Source organism: Staurois parvus, unplaced genomic scaffold (genome assembly GCF_062004578.1).
Source record: "Staurois parvus isolate SC_StPar_1 unplaced genomic scaffold, SC_StPar_1.0 ptg000165l, whole genome shotgun sequence".
Classification (NCBI taxonomy): Eukaryota; Metazoa; Chordata; class Amphibia; order Anura; family Ranidae; genus Staurois; species Staurois parvus.
Window position 1 is genome coordinate 7,758,800 of NW_028317961.1, and position 22,437 is coordinate 7,781,236.

A 22,437-nucleotide genomic window follows, 5' to 3' on the forward strand; every position below is an offset into this window, starting at 1 on the left:
AAGAGGTTCCACTACTGTTGCCTCACTGTTCCATACTGACCCCATAAATGAAAGAGGAAGTCCTCTGTGTGGTTTAGGCACTCATTTTCTCTGCTGCAGAGGATTATAAAGACAGTTATAAAGACAAATTCAGGAATTTACACTAGTTGGATTGACAACTGGATTATTTGGTCTTTTTATACCTGCTTATTTATTTAAAGATACACTATCACCTTACCCATTTAGGGCAACGTGATGATGGTGTCTTTGCAAATGGGCTCCACTTCGACATACTTTTACTCACCTTGCTAGTGCACCCCTGTCACTTCTTCTGCCCTCTCAGACAGCAGCAATACCAGGTTTTTCTGGGTAGGGGGAGAATGTGACCTCCTCCCTGATGACAGTGCTCAGGTCTAGCAGCCAATTGTTTGGCCCAAGCACTGTCACATGACAGATAGAGTGACAGTAATGCTTCCCTTAGTGTCCAACATTAGCCGATGCTGGGATTTTCACTTAATATATTTCTGGGGGGTAGGGAGTGTCAGGAACATTAATTTAGGGCCCTCTTCCTACATACAATGGCGAGAATTCTACCACTGGGGAGGGGGAACCTCTGCACAGATACTGCATTGGTATAGTAACAATGTATCTTTAAATTATTTTTTTCATTATTTTAAATAAGAAAAATATTTTCTATACTTCTTTCCTCTGATTGTTTATGTTGAGACAATCCAAGAGACTATAATACTTTTAGCTGTTTTAGTACTACAGGTCATGCATATTATGCACATGAAAGAAGAAATGTTACCAAACAAAAAAATACAGTGATTAGGATGTTGGTATTTGTAACAGAGCTACAATAAAGAAGAATGTAATACAATACTGTTGTTTTCTGATAAATTATTCTAGGTAGAAGTAATTCAAAAATAATGCCCCTATTCACTAAGTATTTTAACCAATTTAAATGGTCTCAAAAAAATATTCCAATAGGTGATGCATAGTACCAACATCAAAATGTAAAACATCATTGAATAGGCAATTGTTAATTTGAAAAGCCATTGTCATTATTAATATTTAAAGGATCCGTTCTCCGTTCAGAAGATAATTAAACTCTGACTAGCCTGGTTATAAAGCGATATGACCTAACCAAAACCATATCACTGCTTTTCTGGTGAAACAGAACTACTGTAAATCCGATTTAAATTCTTGGAGCTTTTGCCATAATGCTATGCTGTGCATACTTGCAGATTATTGCGCACTGCCTCCATTGATACAAGGTCCGAGCTCCCCCTATTACTCTGTTCATGGCTGCTGACATCGTCCCATCTTTTTCCAGAACCAATGTTTCTTGAATGAGTCATTGGGCAGCCATTAATGATGTAATTCCTGCACATGTGCTCAGGAGTTACATCATCCTGACACCTGGCTTCATTCTTGGCATCCTGAAGTACAGATACAGGGAAAGGCCAGAGGGTGCACACTGCACATGTGCAGCAGGGAGTGTGCACTAATAAAAATGTATAGCAGACTGATAAAATCTCTTATGTCATAAACTGTACCTGCTAACATTTTTGAATTTGTGATGTTAGCTCATCTGGCACATTTACAAAGCAATGCTGTGTGCTTTATAAAATCTGCTTGCAAACTGCCATTGATTCTAATGAACGGGGTAAGAAAGAGTGCCTCTATTTTTGCCTGCAAGTCTTTTCTTTAGTAATATACAGGAAAGGTAATGTTGGATATCTCAGGTGCTACCTGCTCTGCATTTTATAAATCCATTGTAAAATGGCAGTTGATTGTAGAGTTAGTAAAGTGATATCCTGCAGTATGTAGAGTGAACACCGCAGTCTTTATAATTGAGTCCCAATGTAAAGGGCTCATTTATAAAGCTAGTATAAAGATTCTATTGACCAACAACACCTAAATGTTTGTTGCATGCCATAGAGCAGTGTTTCTCAACCTTTTTTCAGTCAAGGCACCCTTTAAAATGATGGACAGTCCCAAGGCACCCTTTAAAATTATGGACAGTCCCAAGGCACCCCATTCTAAAATATGAAAAACTATTCTAATAGTTTTATATAACGCAGCAACATCCACACATGTAGGACTCCCAGCAATAGAGGTGATTTATTCTTCTAAAGCAAATATACTTTTGCTAATGTGATCCCAGCACTGATGGAGAGGGGCAGGGGAGAGTCAAACTAGGATGCTGAGCAGGCCACCGACTTCCTCCTTATCAACTGATGAAGTCATTCGTTGCCAGGACACCAGCAGCTAGAAGGTTGCAGTGCACAATGAAAACTAAAAGGCAGGCTTGTTCCATCCGTTGGCAAAATTTCTAAAAAATGCCCAAAACCTGTATAGAAGCCAAGTCACCCCTGAAGAAATCTCAAGGCACCCAGGGTGCCTGGGCTCCCTGGCTGAGAAAGGCTGCCATAGGGAAGTAGATTAAATATAAGCCCTTCAGTTCATTTATTGTAACAGCATCCCAATCCACCCAAATCCTTTGTGTTGCTAATTAACGGATAAAAATACCAACTTTTGTGATTCAGAAAGGGTATGCCCAATAAACCCAAGGTAGGCTCTTTGCTGTCTCTCACATACAGAAAGCCTCTTTTAAAAAATACAGTTTTCAGAAGTTGTAATAGTAATAATCAAAATCTAATATGCCTATGAAATGTGTAAGAAGCAGAGAGGGGAAGTTACATAGCACATGTTTCAGAAAGGTTTTGCCTACTGAACACACAACAATCTGCAAATGCTGTGGTTGCAGTGGATTACAGCAAAACCTATGTGCATTTTCTACCATTTTTTTTCATTTTGGCAAATATTTTGACTTTAGATATACCTGTACTTTAATATAAATTGAATGTACTTTCAGATTTTAGGGCAGTTGCAGTTTTGCTGGCATTCATTAGTATTTCATGTATTTGAACTCTTCTTCCACATATAATAATATACATGTACTTTAACATGCTCAGTTTGGTTTGTATTGCTAGAGAGTTTTTTTTTTCTTGTGAGAGTGCATGTGATCAGCACAGGGCCAATCAGCGCTGTCCAGACAGAGGATCAGGGGTTATGCAGCCTCATAGGACAGCCAGGGGAGAATAAAAACTGCTTCTACAAGCTTTAACCAGTGCTCTGCTGGACACTGATAGAAGTCACAAGACTGCGCTAACTGCTGATGAGAAAAGGTATTTAGCAGTTTATATTTACTAAAATAATTGCACTTCCATGTTCTGTGTACTGTGGGAGACCAGATATAGTGAATGCAGGGTCCTGGGTTTAGTAACACATTTAAGGCTTTGGAACAGCGTGGCATACCCCCTCCCATCCCATACCAAGCCCTTCAGGTCTGGTATGGATTTTGAGGGGAACCCCCATGCCAAAATTAAAAAAAAAATTGGCATGGGGTACCCCCCAAAATCCATACCAGACCCTTATCCAATCATGCAGCCTGACAGGTCAGGAAAAGGGGGTGAAGAGCGAGTGCCCCCCCTTCCTGAACCATACCAGGCCACATGCCCTCAACATGGGGGGTGCCCCCAAAGCACCTTGTCCTCATGTTGATGGGACAAGTGCCTCTACCCCACAACTCTGGCCAGTGATTGTGGGGTCTGTGGGCGAGGGGCTTATCAGAATCTGGAAGTTCCCTTTAACAAGGGGGTCCCCCCACCCCCCCATGTGAATGAGTATGGGATACATGGCACCGCTACTCATTCACAAAAAAAAAAGTTAGTGTAAATATAACAGGAGACAGCCTTTGACAAGTCCTTTAATAAAAACAAAATGAAAAAAAATCCCCCAAAGTAGATCCAACGTCAATCACTGCCACCACCAACCTGAAAAAAGAAAAAAAAAGCGCTCCACTCTCGACACTGGATCCTGCTGTCTGACAGCTGCACCGTGTTGACAGTTCTTAAATACTGTGATGATATCACAAGGGGGCGGGGGTTATGTCATCATGCGCCGTGATTGGCCAAAGCATGACACCTGACCTATGCATTGCTTTGGCCAATGACAGGGTGCAGTGCATTGTGGGGTGCGCCAAGCAAACAGCCTGGCAAACGCCCTTACAGTTCGTGTGTTCAGTGAATCAAATCTCTCCAACAGGGCATAGACAGTGAAAAATAAATGGACATTGTTTTTAATCTATTCTTAAACTATCCAAAAATGAAAGGTTTTTGCCATACATACACTTTAATAATTGTAAATATAAGCTGTCAGTCCTCTGATAATTAAATTGAATAAACTCCATTATGTCAAAGAGTATTATTTATGTTAAAGTCTAAGCTTTTACTGGAAATGTGAGAGCAACATCACTTTTGTGATGAGGAACAGTTCCTGCTTTACAGTATTGCACAGATTTAGAGCAGTTGGTTTGTTACATAACAAGTATTTCATTGCTGAAGGACACGTATCCTCAGTAAAGTGTTTACCTGACTTCTGTGCATATGGTCAGGAATATCCTACAACTGTGATTTTATATATTCATAGAATGCCAAAGCTACAACTCATAGAGCATCCTTAATTATTTTTTATATTTGTCCCAGTGTAGAATTATTAATGCACTTTATATAGTAACATAGTTTAGGCTGACAAAAGTGCATTTTCTAAAGCTAATCCTGTTGTATGACTTATTGTGACTGTTTATTACATTAACAATGCTAGAGAGATCTATGATCTGGAATTGGTACTCTCTTGTTACACAGCCTTAGTTTGGCTACCTAAATGTTAGACTGAGCAGATCTTGTAATAAGGCATTTCTAATAGCATGTCTGCCTTATCCACTTTTATTACTTGCTACACTTACCAGGGATTTTTTTTATTTGTTCTGCTGCATGAACATTCACTTTTGGCTGTTTCTACTTGAAGATGGCATGAGGCCTATTTTGTAAGTTTAGACGACAAATCTTATGTCTGCTTATTCTTCTATGTAGTGTCTCTTCTTGCAGTCAAAACAGAGCCAATGAACAGCAATGAAACCACCACAACAACTGGAGATGGATCGCTTGACACTTTTACTGGGTCAGGTAAAGCAATCTGATAACATATTACACACTAAAGAAGCAGAAAAATGTGTAATCCAAACTAATAGGCACATCCCCTGAAATCTCAAATTTGGCAACAACCTTGTTCAATTTAGTGAACTTTCAAAGTGGAAGGCATCCAAATCGTCATGCCTGTTCATGCCTGCAATTAGTTATCAATCATAAATCTTTAATGGTTAAGAGTTCAGTAGGCTTGAAAGTTAACAATTTAGTCGTGTGTCTGCTGTTCTGTGCACGTCATTTATTTTACTATTAAGTCCTGCATTTAATTGAGATGACTTTTCATGATGTGAGTGTGTCACACTTTCTGTGGGCCTATTGGATAACACTTAACAAGAAAATTGTAATTTTACCTTATTAAAATAATGTAATATATGGCTGATGGATTGCTCATAACTTCTTAGCAAAAGCTATCTTTGGCAAATATTCCCAGAGGTTTAAAAATCAGACATCACAAGGCGCTGTGCATGTTCTCTATTATTACATGTAGAAGGACTACATGTTAATAAATTATGTAAAAGAGCTTTTAAAGCAGTATTTCATACATTTATAAAATGTTGAATGAATAAAAGAAAAATAATATATTCCAAAATGTGGGTGGTATAATAAGAACAACCTAACCTTGTTGTAGCAGTAGGCTGCATAGTAAAACTAATTACATCAGATATCTGAGCTTTTGTGCAAACCCTTGTAGTTGTCACTCTTACACATAGAGGTTGATTTACTAAAGGCAAAAAGAATGTGCACTTTGCAAAGTGCAGTTGTTCTCTGCAAGTGCAATTGCTCCAGAGCTTAGTAAATGAGCAGATGCTATTCTGCCTTCCATCATCCAATCATGTGCAAGCAAAAAAGCTGTTTTTGTTTATTTTCCTTGCATGTAATTGGATATTCTTTGCAAAGCAAAGCTTTACCCAGTTTACCAAGCTCTGGAACAACTGCACTTGCAGAGAGCAACTGCACTTTGCAAAGTGCACAGTCTTTTTTCCTTCAATAAATCAATGCTAATGAGGAGAAATTATCAAAAATTGGAGCAGTTTGTACAGCAACCAATCAGTTGTTGTGCAGTTGTACAGCAACCAATCAGCTTATATCTTTTATTTTCAAAGCTTAATTTACCAAGCTGAAGCTGATTGGTTGCCATGAATAGCTTCTCCAGATTATGTCTGTATGATTATGCAGTCAACTGAATGATCCTAGATTAAGTACAGGCAGTCCCTGAGTTATGAACATCTGAGTTATAAACGACTCCAACTTACAAACGGAGGAAGAAACAAGAAGTGAGAGGAAATCTACCCCTAGGAAGGGAAATTTACTCCTGTAAGAGTTTTAATGGGAAAAAGGTGTCTCTACTGAAGGTTTATCACCAATCCTTGTTTCCTCAAGAACCCACCATTTTCAAAATCTAATTGTCACAGAAAGTGAAGTGAAATCTTCTGAACAGGGGCACAGACAGCATAACAAACATTACATGGGTGTTAACCATTCCCTATGCTATCCAAAAAACTTAAACATATTTTTTTTTTCTGTAGCTACACTTAAACAATGTACCTGTTCCAGCTTACATACAAATTCAATTTAAGAATAGACCTAAAGACCCTATCATGTTTGTAATCCGAGTACTGCCTGTACAATTGTTTGGGTATTCCTCCAAAAAAAAAGAATTCACAAGTAGTGGGTGCTTGGTTACCCTAGTATTGGTGTACCATTTATTTATCACTCATCTGACAAACATCAAGCAAGGCATTGCTTTGAGGATGTATCCACTGCATTTGATAAGCTTGCTTGATCTTCTAGAAATGCAGTTCAGTTGTGTGGCTCTTTACTATAAAAAAGGATGGGTAAACAAAAAAGTTAAATAATATATGGGCAGTATTTTTTTCAAAAGGTCCAGTATAAATTAAACTAGAACTTTAAAAGATTTCTGGGTCATTGGATGCCCTTGATCATACATTGCTGTTGCTTATATATATTTAAGTGTCAACATAACCCCAGTTTTACTAGATACTCTAGACTGTGTAGGCTACTGCATGGGATGTTCTGTTCCTTGCAATAGGAGCTAAACAGAAACAGGTACAAAGGCAATGCTGGGCAGATTACTTGAAATGTGTTTAAGGAATACAGAAAGAAGTAAATAAGTAGATGGCAGTATAAAAACCTTGTGTTGGGGCAACCTTCCTATATTTTATCAATGAAGTGTCCTATAGGACTGCAACGTACTATCTGGTAGTCATTGTCTGTTTGTAAATGGATAAGAAAGGAATACATCAGTAGTCAATATATCAGTTGTGGTTGAGTCCAGCTCTTTTAAATTTTTGTTTGATTTGATGTTTACCTCTTTTGGCATGGTGAACATGGAGAAATGATTGCTGATTAGCATTTACCTAGTGGATATTTTAGATGTGATATCTCAATAGTAAGGAATGTTTGTACATTTTCTTTTCTGCCACCAGATGTGTGCAAGTCCTCTGGCATAACTCTACCTACATAGGTGTCCTTTGATGACACAGAGAATAGCTGTGATTCAGAGGATCGCAGCTATTCTCTGGTCATTCACAGTTTATAACACTCAGGAGAACATGTTCAGCCCTTCACTGGAGATCTGTGTTCTCCCTGCAGATTCTCCAGCCCAGAGCTGGAGAATCGGAGGGACTGCAAACTAAGCAGAGATAATTTAGTTCTGCTTAGTAAACTGATCTTTTACTGTAATCTTGTGAGATTATAGTAAAATCAGCCATTTTCCAGCGTTTGTAGACTGTTCTCCCTTGATTTGGAGAACTGATCTACATATGCTTCATAAACGGCATTCAGAGGAGAACTATGTTCTCCGAGAATGCCGGAGAACGGAGCAGTGATCTATTACTGCTGGTTCATAAACGGACACCATAGTAGTACAGTTTCCCAGTCTGAATTAATTAAGAATAACAGAAATTATTCATATATATATATATATATATATATACCTACCTAGACTTGTGATGCTAAAGTAGTGAATGCAAGATTTTTTTCTATTGGTAGACAGCATCCCTAAAGCAAACATGCCATTAGCCAGGGCACTTAAAAATGAGCATAAGACAAAAATGTATAAGCAAAGGGTACCTTTAGTAAAAAAAAACCTCATGTCAAAATAATCACTAGATACAGGGATTTCAGCATTTGATGTTAAATAGAGATGATGATTTTTCAAAACAGTCTACCTCCCAAGTGCCTCTTTTAAATGTGATCGGTGATGTCACTGACTAATACAGAGCCTTTAGAGGTGGGCTCATGCTTCACCTACTTAAAGAGTTAAGATTTGCATACACATCTGCTTCATAGCCATTGACAATAAGAATATTTTACACAATAATTTTTTTTTACCATAGCCGTAGCAGTTCCCTGGCTGTTTTTGATCACAGTGAATTCTGGTTGCATACTCATATAGGGTCTGTTATAAATACTGTGCTTAAACCATTGGAGCAGTGATTATAACTTGCATTATGTATTTTGTAATTTAAAAAACTAAAAACACCTTCGCAACAGAAAACAATTTATACTTACCCATCCTACCATCGGTTTTTCAAATCTTCACTAATAGAGTGAATTCACTGGCAGAAGTTTCAGCACCTGAAACACCTCTGGGTGACTTAGGTGCCAGGTCCCCCGAGGCTCATTGTGGTTCCACCTGCTGACCCCTATGTAGCTATTAGGAAACCACAGGTGGTGGGGTACCATGCATCTGACACAAATGGTAATGTGTAGTATACTAAAGATTCTGTCAGTATAACGGGCAATTAAATACGCTCTTCTTCGCAGGATGTGTTTCTTTTTATTTTTAAGATTAGTGATTGGGTCACTTTATGAATGGAGCAAATCAAGGAAAGATAGAATAGGCCTTCCCTATTCTCTCTCTACTCTGCTAATAGTGTATGCCACTCCTATCTGATATTAATTAATTATTAATAGAGTTTTAAAGGATAATAGGAACACCATTCCAGCAAGGTGTAAAAAAAAAAAAAAGTTTAACCGTTTTCTTTCAATTTGCTTGAAAGATTGGTCAGTCAAAAATAAATATATTATAGGCTCTGTATGGTTCTGGCATATAACCTTCTGCTATTAGTGCAGAAAATGATTTCACAGGAGGAGGGGAGAATGTGGCAAAATAGTGGTTATATTAATTTAGGGTTAGAGAAGGTTAGAAAGGGTTAAAGCCCTACTCTAGTAATTAAAAAACTACCCTTGCAGTGGGGCCCACTGCAACACAAGGATTAAATGTTTATTAACTCTGGGGGATAAGGAATAAGGTGTAATACTTGCCCGGCATTCCCTTCCTCTCCAAAATGTGATTGGTCCCTCTCCATCCTCAAATATAATGCAGCGCTCTTGACCCTGTATTGTACTTGATGACATCATCACGTGACTACACCCCGGAGAGCACAGATGTTGGGAGCCTTCCAGAATGACAAATAAGGTAAGTCTTATACCTTATTGCTCATCCCCTACAGTTAATGGGTATTTAACCTTTGCCCCATTGAAAGGATATTTTTTACATTTCTGGCGTTGTCCTTTAAATGTTAGGGGGGAAGGTTAAGGCCTGGTTCATACCTATGCATGTTGCAGTCTGCTGCGAGAAAATAAGTCCCTGACCTTTCCGAAAATGCAGTGGCTAAAGAATCATAGATGTGAATATGTCCCATAGGAAACCATGTTAAATGAACTGTAGTGCATTTCTGCAAAATGCAAACAGCACTAAACGTTGTGAACCAGGACTTATTTATAACCCTATTTATTTTAAGGGTTAAGGGTGAAGGCTAAGTGTTAATGGCTCATTTTAGATGTAAAGTGTTAGAGGTGGGGTGTTAAAGCAGAGTTCCAGGCTCCCCCCAAAAAATGAAAAGTCTTTTAATATAAGGACACTTACCTGTCCATGGATTCAGTGATGTTTTCGCTTGAGCAAATTCAATTGGTTGTGGTAGTAAGGGAAGTGAAGACTTGTGACTTCATAGCCGTTTTCCTATTGCACATGCGTGCTGCACTTTGTGATTGGTCCCACAGTCTTCTGAGACCTGTGGGGTGTCCCAGAAGGCTGCTGGAGAAGGAGGGGGGCCGAACTGTCAGCTCAGATCACTGCGGTGCATCTGACTGGGATGGGAGACTGTCAAAACCAGGTACCCACTCCCTACAAAAAATTGGCAAATGTGGCATGGGGGGGGGGGGGGGTTGGAAGCAAACAAGCGGAACGTCCCCTTTTGGGTGACGTTCTGCTTTAAGGATCTGTTTTAGAGGATGAATAAGTGTACAGGTAGTAGGTGGTAACTTTGCTTCAGTGCAGGGCATTCATTAGTTCTTAGAGTCAGAAAGTTTGCCTCTAATAGCTGTCAAACCCAGGCCCTCAAAACTAAAGTGCATGTAGCCAAAACTTTTTTTCTCAGTTTTAGATTAGGAACATTTTTTTTTGTCTTTGGGAGAAACTCTGCGCTGGGAGAGACTCTGTTCCTTCACTGCGTGTCCTCAAGATGCAACAGGGAATAGGAGGAAATGTCCCAAAGTGGGGGTAATTCACATCATAGACATTTGTCACTTTAACATCTGTCCCAATTAAATAATAAAGCCACTTATCTGATATTAACACTGTAGGGTTGATTTACTAAAGGCAAATAGACTGTGCACTTTGCACAAGTGCAGTTGCACTCTAAAAGGACATTTACGCTTGAGCTTAGTAAATATGGTGAAGCTTCACTTTGCAAAATATACCCAATAACATGCAATGAAAAAGAAAAAAAAATAAAACATAAGTTTTGCTTTCTACGATTGGATAATGGAATTCAGCAGAGCTTTCCATTGTTTACTAAACTCTGGAGCAACTACACTTGCAAAGTACACAGTCTATTTGCCTTCAGTAAATTAACCCCAGTGCCTTCCATTATTTTTTATTAAAGTGTTACTAAACCCACAACAGTAAAATCATCACTAAAGCATGCTTGTTATACTCACTGTGGAACCTAAGGGGTTAATCCTCTGCATTTTGTAAAAATCCTGACTTCTCTGCTCCTCCTCTTGTTGAAATGTCCACGTCTTATCTCCTAATAAGATAGACTGAACTGTAGCCATTCTGCACATGCTCTGTTCAGTGTGTATTGCTAGAGAGGTTTTTTTTTTCTTGGGTGAGTGCATGCGATCAGCACAGTGCCAGTCAGCACTTGTCCAGACAGAGGTCAGGGGTTTGGATCCTCCTAGAGCAGAAAGAAAATTCCTCCTACAAGCTTTAACATGTGCTCTGCTGAACACTGATAAAAGTCACAAGACTGCTCTAACTGCTGATGAGAAAAGGTATTTAGCAGTTTATATTTACTACAATAATTGCACTTTCATGTTCTGTGTCCTGTGGGAGACCAGATAAAGTGAATGCAGGGTCCTGGGTTTAGTAACACTTTAAGCGTGACAATCCAGATTTATATTTCATTGAAACCTATAGAAAACGTTAATTGGGTTTGTTCATATTTGTTTCACTAGTGTGTCTTACATTAATCATTTTCAAAGTGAAACATGAGCATACGGCCTGGCATTACCCTGTATGTTTTTCTCTATGAATTTCCTATGAAGGGATGGGTTTACCATTATGCAGAATGTATATTTGGCATGCATCTGTCTTGATAGAGACAGATGGTTAAGGAAAAGAAAAACTTCTGCACTAACTTTGGAATAAGTCCACATAGGATAGACATTTAGGATGCCATGTTGGGAAGATGTTTAACAGCAGCAGAATGCTTAAGAAGTCGATGATGCTGAACCTCGATTCCACTCTTGCAGTTTGTATTTGCACAGATAATTCAAAATTGTGTGAGAATTGAGAAATTGGACAACACAGGTTAAGACTTTACCTATACATTGTGAATGAATATTTAGTCTTTTGGACTTGTCTGCCCGACTGCTGAGTTACCTCCGAGAGTTTGCAGTTGCCAAGATATAGATTTAATTCTGTACCAAATACTTCCACACGTTGTAGTCCTATTTTACACTAAAATAATTCATTTTGTCATCCTTTATGATCGATGCTAAAGCTGTTAAAGCGTGAATGAAAGTTATTTATGGTACAACGTTTTTTAAGTGTGTTTTATGTTTTACAGTAATAACAAGCAGTGGCTACAGTCCAAGATCAGCACACCAGTACTCGCCTCAGCTCTACCCCTCTAAGTAAGTGACAAGTTATTTAACTTATAGGGAAGCCTGTATGTAGTTTTGTTAAACACAGAAACAATTTTTGAACGGATGTTTCATTCTTTAGCAGCTGGGCAGCTTTTTTTCAAATAATATAGAAAACATAAAAAAGTTTATGTAATCTGCAACAAGCATTTATGTATTTATTGTATAGCATCAGTGCAGATGTGCTTTGTATCTGAAAATCTGTATCTGGGTCTTAAACTTGGCATGATAGGGTTGTTGTTCTTGCTTCTCACAGCTGTTACAATTTCACGGTGTGTAGTATAACCATAAATTCTTTAATGAACTGGAATACGGTAAAGCTTAGTAGGGCACGGTGATCTGGTACAAAAGGGTTTGTAATGTATATAAAAGCATGTTATTTGAATGCATGAAAATTAATAAAAGCGAATGAGAAATCAAAGTAAATGTAGAAAAAATGACAATCTGGTATTTTCTTATTACTACCTACAATTTGTAATCATTACGGTGATGATCTTAGGTAAAACAATTCTTGTATAGTGCTGTTTCTGAGTGTTCCATCTTTGATTATGGACCAACTGCATAAAACTGATTCCAAATGTTTCAAATTTTCCAAATTTTTCAGAATTGTAATTCAAAATTCAGATTGATTTTAGAATGGAAGATTAAATCTTCAGAGAAATTAGGTAAAATTTTAGTTAGGTATAATTAGGAATTCATTAAGTTCACTGCTGCAGCAAAACATTTTCAGAAACTTCCTTCACCCTTTAAGGATGGTATCTGTTATTTCAGATTTAAACAGTAGTACTGCCTGCTGGTGATATATAGTATAGCAGCATCATTTTACAGAGGCAATACAGCCCCATGGATAGTTACATGTTGGTCACCAGAGTAATAATAAAATAGATGAGCTATTTAAAATAAGTCTGTAAACAGTTCTCTCCACTTTGTCAGATGATTTTTGAGGATTTATGTTTAAACTGAATAGAAGTCTCCTTAAATATTTTGTTATTTAAATCAATTAACAGAAAACTAAAATATAACATGAATATTAGCAAAAAACTTTATCTTGTTTTGCACAGGTAATTTATCTTTATGTATATAGAACAGATTATTCATATCAATAAAAAAAAACACATCTACCTGTATTTTCATCCTTGATTGCAGATATGTTATTTCCATAAATTTCACGTTCAGTAGTTTTAACTATGAAATACAATGACATGTAGATATAATAATTAGTAACAGAGTTTTCACACATGCTGATAAGAAGCACAAAGAAGGATTTTCTCATATATCCATACAAAGGAGAACATTTGTAACAATGAGCTGAAATAAAATATTATGGTAACATTTTGTAATGTTAATTCTTCATAACTGGAATGTAGATAGGATGAAGTTGTGGATGTGGTGATTTAGGGTCATTGAATGGATGGATGTAATGGAGGGTATGTGTCATCTAGTCTGGGGTGATGGAGGCATAGAATGTATCTATGACATTAGAAAAATAGTGAATAGAAGACAAAAAATCCTCCCCCCAAAAATTAGAGAGGACAAGTCCTGTGCAGGTAAAAAGAAACAAAGTCCAATTCAAATAAAGTAAATTATATTCTCCAAGCGATCCCACCAATTGTGAATCTTTTTAAAATCCACCCGTGAAGAAACCAGAGAAGTTAGCTGCTTACCAGAAGGGTCACGACCATGACCTGTCCAATAAATGATCAATTATCGCTTGTGGGGTTAATCAAGGCCACCCTTCGACCGTTGGATCAACTCTGCTTTATGCACTTGGGTTGCAATATTACCCACAAAAAAAGAGAAGGAAACACTTCCATAGTGTGAAAAAATGTATTCATAAAAACAGATAAAACACTTACAATGTATCCAAACAGGTTCGCTTTGTACTGCATAGAAAGTGTCTAGCCTGGTGTTCCTATGGGCTGTATAGATTCGGTCCAGGTATAGATACACTACATAGGTATAGATACACTATAGAATGTACCTATGTAGTACAGGTCTGTGCAGTGAAGATTTAATGGAGGAAGCAGATTAAAATTATCCATGAGCCTATTCAATGATTTTAAAGAACAGTGAATGCAGAGGAATAGTGGAAGGCACAAATACAGGTGAAATATGCAAGTGTAGAAAAAGGCAGGTCTAGGTGGGGGAGATGAGGTAAGTATAATGAAGAGTCAGGCAAGGGAATAAAAGAGTGAGGGAAAACACCCTAAGTGGGTTAAAGGGAGGGTTTCCTCCACCCCTTGGTCCATGTAGATTTGATAAATGAGTTGGAATTGTAAGTTGTCTATCATTAGGTTTGAAAAAAAGTTTTCCTGAGACCAGACCATCAAAAACATTTTAGTATGTATCTTGAACCATAGCCATTAGTTTTTCATTACTCATAGTAGCATTGAAACTGTTTTGATTTCCACAAAGTTTAACAATGGACATTTCCAAGAATTAGTTATTACTTCTTTGGTGGTGTTGAATAGAAACCAGTCAATTTGTTAGTAGATCTATGGATACCATATATAGGTTTTTTATATATGGTCTTCTAAGGCATCTTTTGTGTAGACTACAGTCAGGAACCTAATTAATTAGGTTGTAAATCCTAATCCAGGGTCATGCTTTAGGGCAGAACCACCATACATGTAACACAGTACCAGTTTTTTGACACCCACTAAAACTGTAAGGGGAATAATTGAGTAATGGAAGACATAATTAGCTATTCAAGCTGTTGATAAGTACCGAACGATGTTGTATAAGAGCTTTCTGGGGATAATATATTGAAAGAGCTCCTGTCTATAGAGGCCTAGATCTCTTCCCAATCCATCATGTCCACTAGCTTACCTAATTCCTTCCCCCATTGAAGCATAGAGGTTTAATTACTAACGCTGGAGAGTGCAAAATTAGGTGCGCTTCTGCACAGAAACCAATCAGCTTCTAGGTTTTATTGCCAAAGCTTAATTGAACAAGCTGAGGTTAGAAACGGATTGGCTACCATGTACAGGTGCACCAGATTCTGAGTGAACCAGCTTTAGTAAATCTACCCCATATAGTCTGTTTTTGACAAGGTCATGGAGGAGGAGACAGTTGATGGAAATTAGGCCAGAACATGGGGGTCTCTTTGGCATCTGTTTTCAAAGCTAGTAAGAACCAAAAGATTTCCTTGTAGAAGGGATGATATAAAGTGATATAGTTGTAGGTTTTATTTCCATATATTTCAGTTTGGTAAAGAGAAAATTGAGTACTTCAGCAATGCAGACACTCAACCACATATTACAGAGCAACAAGTAAATTATTTATAAACCTCTGGAATCTCATCCATTAATATTAAACTGATTAGGGGAATTGGCTATACCACCAGCTTTGAAGCCTGATTTTGATCCAAAAGTTTTGCTTTTGTTCTAAAAACATACATTTTTTACATTGCTGCTGACATTGAGGGAGGTACTTTTTCTTTTGTAATAAAGGACACAGAGTTTTAATGATGATGACAATCTGCTCTTCCTCTCAGCCAAAACCATAGCGTCTTTCTCTAATGACATGCAATTTTTTCATACATGGAAATTATTGCTCTATTCTCTGAGGTTAAATACTGCAAACATGTTAAAAGACTGCCAGTGTGAACAGGGAGAGAGAACAATGTTGCTGCAGATGGGCACAGTGCTGGATCAAAAGAGGAGCCAGGTAAGTACTTAATGCAGAAAATGCATTAAGGTAAAAACCCTTGTGCATTCAAAACCACTTTAAGAAGCTCCTTTCTATCTGTATCAGAAACAGATCCATGGCAAATGTGTAGGTGATGATGTCTATACCAATGGACATCTCTAGTGCATGCAAACCTCAGATAGATGATAATACACATTTACTAAAATGAAGATGATGGACTTATTTATTACTGGGATGTTATCACCTAAATATGTATTTATATTGCTGTGCGCTTTTATGCATAACTGAGTTTGCAGAATAAGGTGTCCATGAATACTGAGTGCTGTTAGAAGAGTATTTTGTATATACTGAGATCAAATCCAATATAGCAGCAAACTAAAAATTGACAAACTTCAAACGCCTCATTGAATGATTCAAAAGCCTGTATCAGAATAAAATAGCAAGATAGAACATACGGTATATTTACTAAGTTTATTTTTGAAATGCTCTACAGTAGATTTTGTCATGTCGATGCAGTGCTTATACAATTTATTGGGGTGGGGTAACCTGCTATACTGCTCCTTGACAGGCTTTTCTTCATATTATGTTCTGAGTCAAAGCATTGATACTGCCTAAGCAGTAGACAGCCAGCTGTACCTGTTCCCCTCTAAACCAGATTATCTTTTTCTTAAAACAGATTGCTATTAGGTAGAAATAATGTTGAGCTGCCCATTTTAAGAAAAGTAATTTTGCAGATTAGAATAAAGTGTTATTTACCCATTTCAGATTTTTTTTTACCAAAAGTATATTAACTAGTATGAAATTCTTCTTTCTTTTCTTAACTAATTGATAACCAGGACAGGAAAGTTGCACAAAACCTCACAATTGCTCACACTATTTTTTTAGGGAGGGAACCACACATTTTAGGGTCTCTTTTATTTCTCTGTCCAACTGTATAAATCATATGGGTTGGATGTAACACAGCAAGCATTGATTGTGCTTTATGAGGTCACCAACCCAAGTAGTCCAAGGTCGGAGGAGCTTGGGGGCCATGCAGTATTTATTTTTAATGTAAAAAAAATAGGATCTGTATTTAACAACTCAACTACTGCTTCTTAACAGGTATTTTAGTGTCAATCCCACTTACAAACTAAAACTAAGGCTCCATGCACACGGGGTGTTTTGATAATGCTGGCAACATTAGTTGTGTAAAGTCACGTTAAAAACTTGAGTTTTTCAGCTTTTTTTAGCGTTTTTGCATTAGCGTTTAGTGATGTTTTGCCGTGTTTAGCTGTGTTTTTCCACGTTTGTGTTTTTTAGCAGTTTTGTTGGGTCAAAAAAGTCCAAAAATACCTGTTTGCGGCAGTTTACCGCATTTTGCTGTGTTTTTCAGCATTAATGCGTTTTTACAGCTATAAAACACCTCTAGAAACCCACTAGTCCTGGGTTTTTTTCCAGCCAAAAAACATACCTGCTAAAAAATGTTGAATACAGTCTATGTGTGCATGGATAACATGCTGGGGAGTTTACTGGTTGTAGAAAAAAAACGTCAAAAGCCAAAAATAGAGCAGCTGTAGAAATGTCCAGTGTGCATGAGGACTTAACTATTACCAATTTAAAACTCATATGCTAATCAGCTTGCAAAGTTCAATTATAATTACAAGTGAGGACACTGCTTAGTTTGTCACTGTCTGGAGTTGTAAGTCCTTGGTGTCTTATGCCAGAACCATATTTATTGTGTTATCACATATGATTGCAATGCAGTCACATTTTTAGTGAGACAATTCAGAGCATGCTGACCTCAAGGGAAGGATTTGCCTAAATATGGATATATTTAGGGCAATTATTTTTCACAGGGAAAGATTTAACCAGTTAGCCCAAAAATAATTACACATGGGCACACATGTAGTATGCATGAAGTCCTGCTGCCGTTCCTCCCTCCCACCTCCCGCCCTTGCAAGCAACTGTCAAAATGATATCCGGGAGTTACTGTGCAAATATAGCAGCTGTAGAAGCAGCTTATTTCTTTTGTGCCAGAATCAGACTTTTAGTGCTATTTTAAATCCGACAAATTACAGAATGAATTTATACTTTTAATCTATAGTAAAACTATGTTTTTTTTTAAATTTTAACAACATAATTACATTAACAGTTTTATGCTGTTGTTTTTTATGTCTATGGATTGCATAGCAAAGTTATTGCTGAATCAATATGCCCTTAGCAGAAATGTAAAAGTTTATAAGGCATTGTATGATACTGTATATAATAGCTGCTATTGTACCGGTGTGTAATTTTGAAGGATTTCACTATTGTTTTTGGTGTATGTGTGTCTCACTTACATTTTTGCATAATAAAGTGCCTTTTAACAAAATTCTTCCTAAAAGTCCTTTAAAACTTGTTTAAAAATGGTTAAAGGTAATTTTATAGCTGACTGTAGTGTAAATCAAAGCAAGCTTTCAAGGCACATGGCCTCTTTGCAAATTGATAACCTCAGGCTTTTGAAACAAGCATAATGCATGACTACGCAGAGTCTAATTATTATTTGAGATGCTCTTTTATTCTTGATATGTAAAACCAACAACCTCAGACACTCTGATATTCACCAGGCTAGCTAATCTGCATGCGATAAATAAATAGGTCCAACAGAACGGACAAACTATACAAAGATATTTTGATAACAGTATAAAAAGATTTTAATACCGTAATCCTCTGAGCTTTTTTGTAGGTATTTTTGGTGTTGATAATTTTACAATTTTGTACATTCTCAAACATTACTGAAACTTTTAAATGGAATGCCCCATATTGTATTTCTTGTTTGTTTGGCTCCATGTACACGGGAAGTTTAGAAAACTCTTCTGAATGATGGAAACTGACTGCTTGAAAATGTAGGTTAAAAAAAGGTCTGTTTAGCCGCGTTTGCATACTGCGTTTATTTGGATTTATGTGTGTTTGCGTTTAGAAGTGTTTTTTAAAGATAATATCAGGAGACCTTCCAAAATGCCCAGTATGCGCTGAAAAACAGTAAAAAATTAACTATTTCAGACATTTTGAGAGAAATAGAGAGAGTAGAAGCAGAGAAAGCAGTATGTGTTGAGATGACCTGTCTTTTCTGGTTGTATTCACTATGGATCCCATCATGAGCAGAATGCGGCACGTTCTACCATTTTTTCCTTTACGCAAAACCTGGAACTGACTGCACTGGTGTACTAGGTCCATTTGAATACATGAAAAACGCAGTGCATGAATTTGTGATGATGAAAAAAGGTTCTATACAGCATTTGGATATGGAACAGTTAAAAAACACTTCTAAACACAAATGTTTATAAACGCGGTTAGCTGCATTTACACGCGTTTACAAGCGTTTGAAACGCTGATAAAATCTACTCCTGAATGCAAGTTTGGTCCGTTAAAAAAAACGACTGTAAACTCAACTGCCTGTAAATTACTGTAAATGACATAGTGTACATGGACACATAGGAAAACATTAGGGAGAGTTCAGGGACTGCTAAAAAAATGCTACCAGTTCCTGAACGTGAGTTTATCAGCTGTTTATTTTTACAATTAGAACAGTCCTGAATACAATCCTATTTTTTGTGATTTATTTACAATGGCATGGCATCTGTTTAAGAAGCATATTCGATCAGTTATTGAGCCTGGGTTCACATATATGCGGTGCGGTATATCGCATGTGATTCGCACAGGAACCGAACCGCATTCCTGTGCATATCACATGCGATTTGTGTGCGGTGCGATTGGAGCCATACATTTTGTATGGCTCTAATCATACCGCACCTGCACCAAAAAGGTGCAGGACCCTTTTTTGAGTCTGCACTAGAACTAGATTGCAAGGGTATTCACACCTATGCAATCCGATTCTGCATATCACACCACATTTGGCAGACCGCTTTCAGAGTGTTGTTAACTTAACATGCACACTCGCAGCGGTTTGCATGAAAGGGGTGCGATTCTGAAGTGGTGTAAAATTTGCGCTGAAAACACTGCGAATTCCGCACCGCACCGTGTAAATCAGGGCTAAAAGGTGCATTTGATCTGTGTTGGCCTAATTTTTACCTCTATTTGACTTGCTGCAAGTGAGTTTTGCATTCCCATAGAACTGTATAGAAATGCAAAAGCCACTTGAAGCATACAAAATCTAGTCAACACAGTCCTCTAAAGATGCCAGCCCAGCACAGCAGGAATACAGGCTGGTAAGGACATAGTTGGAGGATCGCCCACATGCAGGCTGTGCTGCTGCCAAACATATTTAAAGGATAAGTGCACTTCTAAATCATTTTTGCTTCTCCTCTGAGGGAAACAATCCTATCCTCCTTCTTTTCAGATGCATACATAATCACAAAATTGTAGCTAGGGCCTCCTCCAGCAAATTTTGTGCTTTGGCTGCTCCTGCACAATAGATTCTAACAGATGTCTGTGGGACCATCTCCTGAGTGTTTCCATTCTTGGGACATGGTTCCATGGAAGGTTATGGTGATCTAAGATCTACACTGCAGCTATCACACAGAGTGTTACAGGTACAGTTGTGTTCAAAATAATAGCAGTCAGACATCACTAACCTGATCAATCACAGTTTTTGGTAGAAATGATATTTCTACATGGCAAATAATTTACTAGCAGATGTAGTAGAGTAATAGAAATCCAACAGACCCAACAGTCATGACATGCATGCTGCTGATTCTGTGTAATTGAATCACTAATTGAAAGGGGCATGTTCAAAATCATAGCAGTGTGGAGTTCTATTGGCGAGGTCATTCATTCTTTGAAAAACAGGTGGCAATTATTGCCCTTATTTAAGGAAGGAAGGCAGCAAATGTTGTACATGCTGGTTACAGTGCATTCTATCTGAAATTCTGAGGAAAATGGGTCGTTCCAGACATTGTTCAGAAGAACAGCGTACCTTGATTAAAAAGTTGATTGGAGAGGGGAAAACATATAAAGAAGTGCAGAAAATGATAAGCTGCTCAGCTAAAATGATCGCAAATGCTTTAAAATGCCAACCAAATCCTGAAAGACGTGGAAGAAAGCGGAAAAACTACCATTCGAATGGATAGAAGAATAGCCAAAATGGCAAGGACTCAGCCAACAATCAGCTCCAGGAAGATCAAAGAAGATCTAAAGTTACCTGTGAGTAACAATTAGAAGACACCTATGTGAAGCCAAGCTATCTGCAAGAAGCCCCCGCAAAGTCCCACTGTTGAAAAAAAGATGTGCTGAAGAGGTTACAATTTGCCAAAGAGCACATTGACAGGCCTAAAGAGAAATGGCGCAACATTTTGTGTACTGATGAAAGTAAGATTGTTCTTTTTGGGTCTAGTGGCCAGAGACAGTTTGTCAGATGACCCCCAAACACTGATTTCAAGCCACAGTACACTGTGAAGACAGTGAAGCATGGTTGCACAAGCATCATGATATGGGGATGTTTCTCATACTACGGTGTTGGGCCTATTTATCTCATACCAGGGATCATGGATCAGTTTGAATACATCAGAATACTTGAAGAAGTCATGCTGCCTTATGCTGAAGAGGAAACCCTTGAAATGGGTGTTCCAACAAGACAACGACCCCAAACACACCAGTAAACGTGCAACATCTTGGTTCCAGACCAACAAGATTGACGTTATGGAGTGGCCAGCCCAATCCCCGGATCTTAATCCAATAGAAAACTTGTGGGGTGACATCAAAAATGCAGTTTCTGAGGCAAAACCAAGAAATAGAGAAGAAATGTGGAATGTAGTCCAATCATCCTGGGCTGGAATACCTGTTCACAGGTGCCAGAAGTTGGTTGACTCCATGCAACACAGATGTACAGCAGTTCTCAGAAACAGTGCTTATACAAACTAAATATTCATTAAGGGATTCAAAGGAAAGCAAAATCTTCAAACATTTTTCAGTTTATATAGTGAATGTTTGAGTTTGTAAAGAAGAATACAAACACTGCTATTTTTTTAACAGTCTAATATTCACTTTTCTTCAACACAAATTTGATATATTTTTCTTCATGTTTTGATTTGGAATAGAATGTGTGTATGGAAATAAAAGCTATTAGAAGGATTTTGAGCTTTATTCACTTTTTTAAACACACTGCTATTATTTTGAACACAACTGTAGGTATTATTCTTGAAAGGGGTTGATTAGCTCAGTGAGTGGGGTTCAAAAAGGATAAGTAGACTATGTTTGAAATGTAATTTCAGTTGCAGTGTCTACTGCAGTTGTGCCATCTGTACATGTTTATCAGATGGACTGCTAGGCTTGCTACATGTACAATTGAAACACAAGGGTCGGCAACCTTTGATCGCAGTCATGGGTTGGGTAGGTTGCAACCAACTCAGTTGTGCTACCTCTCAGGTCTCAAATCAGAATGGTAGTGTGAAGCAGAGCTTAAGGAAGTCCTAGGCTCATCCCCAACGCTGATGTGTCATATGTTACAACCGAGGAGAAACCTGGGAAGGCTTCCCTCACTCCCCTACTGCATCGGAGGTCTTGTGAGTGAATTCTACAGAGGGAGGGGGGGGGATTTGTGTTGTGAGCAATTTTTGCCTAGGGTGTAGATGTTTTGTACTGGAAGTAGGGTGTTTTTGCT

The 22,437-nt window shown here is 37.9% G+C and overlaps 1 protein-coding gene across 9 annotated transcripts in view; it reads left to right on the forward strand.

Annotated features, from left to right (window-relative positions):
- The window catches only part of EYA4 (EYA transcriptional coactivator and phosphatase 4), a 355,737-nt gene that overhangs the window by 200,269 nt on the left and 133,031 nt on the right, over window positions 1-22,437 (forward strand). For 6 of the 9 annotated variants that reach the window (XM_089676184.1, XM_089676185.1, XM_089676182.1 and 3 more), the window contains 2 exons: window positions 4,920-5,012; window positions 12,134-12,200. In XM_089676184.1, coding sequence (XP_089532310.1) covers window positions 4,920-5,012; window positions 12,134-12,200 — 160 coding nt within the window. The remainder of the gene's footprint in view (window positions 1-4,919; window positions 5,013-12,133; window positions 12,201-22,437) is intronic. The other 3 variants (XM_089676183.1, XM_089676186.1, XM_089676190.1) reach the window with 2 other exon arrangements.